This window comes from Zootoca vivipara, chromosome 2 (assembly GCF_963506605.1).
Source record: "Zootoca vivipara chromosome 2, rZooViv1.1, whole genome shotgun sequence".
Classification (NCBI taxonomy): Eukaryota; Metazoa; Chordata; class Lepidosauria; order Squamata; family Lacertidae; genus Zootoca; species Zootoca vivipara.
Genome location: NC_083277.1, coordinates 42,171,292 through 42,179,183, shown reverse-complemented (window position 1 = coordinate 42,179,183; position 7,892 = coordinate 42,171,292). Strand labels below are relative to the sequence as shown.

Sequence of the window (7,892 nt, the reverse complement as noted above, 5' to 3'; positions counted from 1 at the left end):
TTTTGCTCAAAAGCATATGAGCAAAGAGTGCAGTAGGGGTGTGTACTGATCCCCACTGCCCCGTTATTTCCCACTACAGTATGTGGAAATCCTGACAACGGTGATCCCAAAGTCAGCTTAGGACATCATCCCAGTGCTTAGATTCATCACTGTCTTCCTGCGCTGCTTTCATTGCCTGTCTCTGAGATTTCACCTTCCTGCACTAGCTTTGAAAACTTGCCACATGCTTTGCAGTGCTGTCCATATGCTAGGCATTTTTCTTTTCTCTTTACATGTTGTTTCCCGCAATACAGGCATTGTCTCCTGCATGCTCCTTCACTAGTTGGCACGTCCTATTTATAGTGATGTCTGGACTGTTGGACTGTTGGACCTGTGTCTTGGGGGGGGGGTGCCTGCTAATATTCTAATACTTGCTTTAGAATATTATAATATTCTAATTTAGAATAGAATTCTGCTGACATGCCTATGTCCAGGCAGCGATGTAGTGTTAAATTGGTCTCTCGGAACACCTGCTCATGCAAATCCTGATCTCTTGTCCCCCAAACAATTGTGAATCTGATGAGTCACCCTAAAACTACAGGTTGATGCTAGAGTCCTTAATACAGCAACATAAGCACCTGTCTTCAGCACCCTGTTCCCTCATAAAGTACTTGACAGTGTCCCACTGTTTCATTTTGTTCAGTATTCATCCAGTGCCTTAAAATACCTCCTCCAGAGTACTGCCAGTGATTAGGCCAGAAGACATGTCCTTCTTGCCCCTTGTCTCCAGTAAGGCAATAGGACAGCTTTGCTTTGTGATTTTCCTCCTCTCTCTTCAAAGCAAGAACTAGATAAGAGTTTAAACTCTTCTCTCTACTGCATCCATGCCTGGGTTAGATTAGCAGCAGTGAAATTAGGTGGCGAAACTACGCTCATCAATGTGGTTATTGTGGATGCATCAGGAAAGAAAGGCCTGGAAGAGCTTTTTTGTTGTTGTGATTGTATGCTTTTAATAGAATATCTATCTACCTATGTTTGTTTTTTAATGAGTGGGTTTTTTTGGCAGTTAAAAAAACACCCTGTAAGTCACATTGAGACCCAAAGAGCGAAAAATGAGGGTGCACACACAAATATATATAAAACCACACTATGGTTTTATATTTGCTGTAAGCCACTCAGCCCGGCTGGGGAACCGCAGCCAGATGGGTGGGGTAGAAATAATAGAATTCTTATTCTTATTCTACTGCTACTATTTCTAATAAGAATAAGAAAAATACAGCGTGAGAGCATTTTAGTACAGTATAGAGGGGCGCTGGAGACGTTCCCCCAAGGCGGGGCGAGGAACAACTTGACCCAGGAGTAGCCGCCGCTTGAGGCGCTGTTGCTCTTTCCGCTCGCGGCCGCGCTTCCCGCCTCCCTCATAGAGCAGCAGCCCAGCAGGTGGCGCCGCAGCCCCGCGAGCCCGGCAGGGGGCGTGGCTGCGCGCTGACATCGCCGGCGAGGGTGACGCAGCCCGGGGCGGGGGCGGAGCCTGGGGAGTCGTGTTTTGCATCAGGAGCCGGCGGAGGAGGCGGCGCCGCTGGCACTCTTGACCGGAGGGTCCCCTTCGGGTCCGCTGCCCTGTAGTGTTTCTCCCCACCCCCCGCCCCACCTTCGCGGCCGCCATGTACCGGGCCCTGTACGGCTTCCGCTCGGCCGAGCCCAGCTCCCTGGCCTTCGGCGCCGGAGAGACCTTCCTGCTGCTGGAGCGGAGCAACCAGCACTGGTGGCTGGTGACCCGGGCGGGCTCCGGGGAGACGGGCTACGTGCCGGCCTCTTACCTGCAGCGCCTACAGGTCAGGCGGGGGGCGGCGGTGGCAGGGGGGCGAGGGAGGCGGCGGGGACGGTTGCCTCGAGGGGGGCGCGGCGGGACTCCGACCCCTTCCTCCTCCTGCTCCCCGTCTGCCCTGTGTGGGGGGTGGGCCCAGGGCCCGTGCCCCCCTCTTCCAGGTGTGCAAAGCACACGCACGCAGCTGGTCCTGGGCGTTTTTCCAGTCGCAGCCCATAACTTCGAGGGAAGGAGGCCAGCCCGGATTTGCCTCGCGCGTTGCTCGTGTTTACGACTGCTTCGCTCTCCCGCGCGCACCTTTCTGTCGATGCGCAGGTCCATGGGGGAGGATGGTGCACCGGGCCAGGGCTTCCCAGACTCCCAGTGCCGCCTCTGCAGCCTGTGTGCAGCTCCGGGCACTGAAGAAGCACTTCGGGACTGTGGAAGGAAGGGGCGGAAGCGCCCCCCACCTTTGCTGCCTTTAGAGAGCTGCTGGGCACCCGGTGAGAATGGTGCGAGCACCTTCCCCTGGAAAGTTAGGCGGCGCTGGCCTCTCGGGTTCGTGGGGCTCGGCGACGCAGTGCCGCTTTGAGTTGTGTCAAGTGGCGCAGGGCCTGCTCCTACCGGAGATGGGCTGCTTGGCATGTCTCACATGGTGTGTTGACAGGGTAGGGGTCAAATGACAAGACTCGTGAGACTTGAAGGTGACTGGGCTAGAGAGAGTGTCTCCTTGCTAAAGGAAGCCTTACTTTGCAGTGCTTCCTAGTAGTGACTGTGTCACTTAGCACCTCTCCATTTTAGGTCTTCTTCTTTCCAAATATCACTATGGGAGATGGAAACAGATGGGGATAGGTACATAGGGAGAATGAAAATATGCAGTCTTGCTCCAGTAGTAAGGAAGAGAAACTGGTGCAGCATGAAAGATGGGACAGGCATCCCCAAACTTCGGCCCTACAGATGTTTTGGACTACAATTCCCATCTTCCCCAACCACTGGGTATCATGGGAGTTGTAGGCCAAAACATGTCGAGGGCCGCAGTTTGGGGATGCCTGGGATAGTATATCACATGTGGTGCACCCTAAGATGCTTAGCCTACACCTGCGTCTCATTGCCCAAGGGATGTGATACATGCATTTGGTCCTTGCTTTCACACCAGGAACTCAAGCTCTAATGTGGGCACGTTCAAGGGTGAGTTGAATACAACCCAAGGTATTCATGGTATGCTGTATTCAGAAACAGATCATTGGTGGTGGTGGGGAGCTAACACACACTCCTTCCAGTTACAGGTAGGTAGCCGTGTTGGTCTGAGTCGAAGCAAAATAAAAAAATTTCCTTCAGTAGCACCTTAAAGACCAACTAAGTTTTTATTTTGGTATGAGCTTTCGTGTGCATGCACACTTCTTCAGATACACCTTCCCTTTATCTCAAGTGTTTGCAAATCCAATGACCCATCTTTCACACCTGATCTCCATGTGCAGAATATATAGTTCATTGGAGCTCGAGTGTATTGACGTGGATGAAATGTGAAGGCATTTGTAATGCTGAAAAGGAAAAGGAAAAGCTATGTGGCAGTTACTCCAAAGGGAGTCCGTGTTGGATGATAGCCATTACAAAGGATTCAGAGCTCGACTAATGCATGTATTTCTTGATGTTTTTGTATACATTGTGTTGTTTTATTTGTGTGTGTGGCTTTCTGTGTCTACTGAGAATACTGTGACTCCCTGAATGCAGAGGAGAGCAGCAGTGGTTGCAAACCTCCCTCTAATGTGGATTATAATAGAGAGAGGCTAATAACAGGCCTGTCCAACTACTGATGAAGGGGCCAGACGGCTAAGCCTGAGCAAATGTTGTAACAATAGTGGCAGTAATTATAGCCAAGTCAGACATGTTAGCAATTATGGAAAGTGAAAGAACAGATTGCTTCAGCCCAAATAGGAATCAGAGTGATGAGTGATAACACCCCCCTCTCTAGTGTGAGGGTGTATTTAGTGGAGAATTCCTAGGGATAGCATAAACATTGAAATGTGAATTTGCTTTGAAATAAACACAGCTTGGCTTAAAGCATTTTGTTCTAATGCTAGAAACTTGAACTTGTGCCTGAAGCAGCTGCATAAAGAAACCATGTTTTGTGCTTAATAGTTATAATTTACTTAAGAGTCAAACTAGAGGTGATGTTTATCACATAGTTTACTCTTGCATCGTTGATTCCCTTCCCCATATTTGGGGTGGGGGTAGCCTCTTTTGGAACCCAGGTGGCGCTGTGGGTTAAACCACAGAGTCTAGGGCTTGCTGATCAGAAGGTCGGCAGTTCGAATCCCTGCAACGGGGTGAGCTCCCGTTGCTCAGTCCCAGCTCCTGCCAACTTAGCAGTTCGAAAGCACATCAAAGTGCAAGTAGATAAATAGGTACCGCTCTGGCGGGAAGGTAAACGACGTTTCCGTGCACTGCTCTGGTTCTCCAGAAGCAGCTGTGCCATGCTGGCCACATGACCCGGAAGCTGTCTGTGGACAAACGCTGGCTCCCTCGGCCAATAACGCGAGATGAGCGGCGCAACCCCAGAGTCGGACATGACTGGACCTGATGGTCAGGGGCCCCTTTACCTTTAGCCTCTTTTGGAACAGGCATGGAAGAAGGGGATCATAAGTCTAAACCCAACCACTGTCCTAACCTCCCTCACACTTGCCGTTTGCAGTGGGAGAAACACTCCCCTCTATCAAGGATGGGAGCATGCAACATACTTCATTGTAATATTTTAATGCACATACGAAGCTTCCAAATTTTTGAAAATGCAAAAATCCCCCAGTTCCCTCCCCCCCAAAATCCCACAGCACGTGTACAAGGCCCTATAATGTTCAGAACACACTTGTGTTTTAATATAGGCAATTAGTGTGCAAATTTTAAAGAAATTGTGTTTTAAAACAGGTCCATGACTCATCAGAAGCACTGGCCTTTGTGCTGTTCAGGTTTCCCTACGTTTCAGTTGCTTATTTTCGAAAAGGCCTCTTTTGCTTCAGTATCTGCCTGTCTGCCAAGAGAAAAACGGAGCCAGTGTAAGGATGGTGAAGCCTTGCCTCTTCCTATTGGTGGCCTTGCCACATCCTGCCAACACACCCCTCTATGGGCTGGATAAAGTGGATATGTAGGGTTGGAGCTGATGCAAGTCAGCCCTATCTGCTGTCCCATGCTCCTTGTTTACATTGATGTGGACCTAGAACTTGTAAGTCATTAGAACTTGTAAGTCATATTAAGTCATGCCCCTTACTTCACGGGTAGCATTTTATATTATGTTGTGGGAAGAGCTCTGAAGTAAATGGGACAACCATGACCGGTTATGGGAAGTTGTGCTCCCATAATAAAATATTTTTCGGCAACTGCCTTATAATGGATATTGGTCTGGAGCCTGTCATTAATTTAATGTCCTGTCGGAATGTACCTGAAACATTTGTTTTTTCAACCTTGCCTGATGCATGATGATAGGAGTGTGTGCAAGAAAGTGTGCGTACATGTGTAGGGAGTGAATTAAATTCAAAACAGTAGACTCCACACCGACCTCTGCAAACAGCTCGATGCCAGAATTCCAGTTTTGTATCAAAAAACTGTGAAAGGATCAGACTGCATTGGGGGTGCGGTCTTCATGGATGATGTTGTGAGGGTGGGAGAGAACAGTATTGTTTTTTGTTTTTGTTTTTTTAATAACCAGATTCAGCCAAACAGGAGTAGGGCATTTTGAAATAGCTTTAGCAGTTTTAGAAATAACTGCACAAATAAAAGTTGTATGTGGTGCCTTCCATAGGGAGATGATGAGTTCCCTGGGGAGACGTAAACTCCTCTCTGCCCTTGCGTAGCATGAAGCCAAATGCCAGCCTATCCCCTGTCTATGCATGCAATAAGAAAGGGTGCTCCAAAACTTCATTTTCACATTTGAGGATCAGTGTCTCAAAATTGTATTTAGTAAGCATTTTCTTCTTCCACCACCTTAAAATGCATTTTTGAGTCCACCTTTTGCCATATTTTTGTCTGCATACAGAAGAAAAATAACTAATGGACTAACTCATCCCTTTTGGTTTAAGAATACCCCGTATTGGTTTTTTTAAGAGGATTTGCTTTTTAAGCAATCCAGAGAAGTGAACTCCCAACTGATGAGTTACGCTTTCGGTGATTAGTTTCTCTCCAGGTGAAATTGCCAGCATCTATAGCACATACCGGTACTATGCTTTTCATAACACACTATTTTATCTTTTGTTGTGCTCATGCACCAGAAACCTAACTCTTTGGGTTGTTCAGTAACTTGCTGTTAATTTAGTTGCGACTTGATTTCCATACCAGCCTAAAGACAAATTTCTCCCATGAGTTCATTCTGGCAGGTGCTTACAGTGGAGTTTAGCTAGCCTAATCATAGCATCCTTTATTGTAGAATAATTAGCCACTGATTTCAAGGATTTGCTAAGTTATCCATCTATTGATTTCCAATCAAAACAAGGTTTATTTATTTTTAATTGCTGTAGCATAGCTAGGCCTAGTGAGCCCAAGGCTTCAATTGCTAGGAGACAGTGCTCTGGTTGTTTACAGTGACCCAAGCAGGAGGTTTCCAGTGTCTCGATCACTGTAGAATGGTAACCTCTGTCACAAATATTTTTGAGCTGCTTTCTAATTTTCAGTGTACGTCTATTGCTTCCAGTTGGGTGGTGATGCAAGTGTTGATGCATCGAAGATGCCAATAATAATATTTGGAAATAACCAAATCTTTTATAGAAAACCCGTGTACAAAAGAGTAGCTTAAGTGTTCAAGAGCTGTCTGTTCTTGAGTCTCATTTAATAAGTGCATTGATGCTAATTAGCAAGATGCTTAAAGGTAATTCATGTTGCCACGCTCGCTGCAAGAACATTGCATCCAATGATAAGTGACAGTGTGTTGAGACGAGAGGGGGGGTGTGGTGCCAGTGAGGATCACTGTTGCAAAAAGTAACCCAGCAGCAAACTTCATTAATAATGCAGTCAGGTTCCAGGTAAACTCCACATGCTGCAAGAACTACAGTCAGCGGAAGAAAACCTCCCTCAGCTGATGGAACTTCCCAGTGGGAGTTATGAACTGATATCACAGCATGGCAATTGAAATAATGTAATTTAAAGTGGGATCTCTGGCTTAAATTAAGGCATTACACCTGTTAATGCCACCTGCACGTTTCCTTTGAGTTCCTCCTTCACATCTTGGCTTCAAGGGGCAAGATGCACAACCAGCTTTGTTTTAGAAAACGTTCTGCCAGGCCATGTGTGTTTTCTCCAGCTTAGTGGTGTGTTGAGCTATTTTTTGTTCTGTGGAACCACAGAATTTATAGTGCTTCAGTGCAAAACGGGGCACTGCTAGGGTTTTACTGTTGACCTGGTTGCAAAGAGCAGCTTGAGAATTTGAGGGTGAAACCTAGAACACCGAAGGGTGGTTGATTTCAGCTGCAAGTGCATACTTGGTGAGGTTTAGTACCCTGTGAACCTAATGATCCCTGTCCCTACAGGTTACCTGGAACAGATGTCCACATCCGTCTTTTCTCTTGCCTTATCCCAGGCATCCCCAATCTTCGGCCCTCCAGATGTTTTGGACTACAATTCCCATCTTCCCCGACCATTGGTCCTCTTAGCTAGGGATCATGGGAGCTGTAGGCCAAAACATCTGGAGGGCCGCAGTTTGGGGATGCCTGCCTTATCCTCTACCATCTTTCTCTTCAGTAAGAAATGCCAAATTAATTCATGCAAGAGCCCAATTAAGTTTTACTTTGGTAAATGGTTGTTCTCATGTTCAGGATCTGTCACAACATATTTGAGACGGAAGAAGCTAGCAGTCATCCTGGGCTTCCATTTTTGCCTTCTCCTTGAAATTGTGGCTTGAGTCACCTTGAGCTCGTTTCCTGACTGTGTGCCTATTATATTCATTGTAATTTTGAACACAGATGTGGAAAGGGACATAGTGGTAAATGAAAGGTCATTTTAAACCAGCCTTGCTTCTAGGAAATGTGTTTAAATTCATGATGCAGATTTTAAGTTCTTGGGCACAGAATTTGTGTTTGAATTTGCACCCATAGCATTTTTCCTTGCATAAGGGACGACGACAGCA

General features: G+C 47.0%; 1 protein-coding gene across 1 annotated transcript in view; it reads left to right on the top strand.

The window, feature by feature from the left end:
- The first annotated feature begins 1,498 nt into the window (after window positions 1-1,498).
- The window catches only part of NCKIPSD (NCK interacting protein with SH3 domain), a 94,286-nt gene continuing 87,892 nt past the window's right edge, over window positions 1,499-7,892 (top strand). The window contains exon 1 of the mRNA XM_035106417.2: window positions 1,499-1,814. Within this exon, the coding sequence (XP_034962308.2) occupies window positions 1,644-1,814 (171 nt within the window). The 5' untranslated portion in view covers window positions 1,499-1,643. The remainder of the gene's footprint in view (window positions 1,815-7,892) is intronic.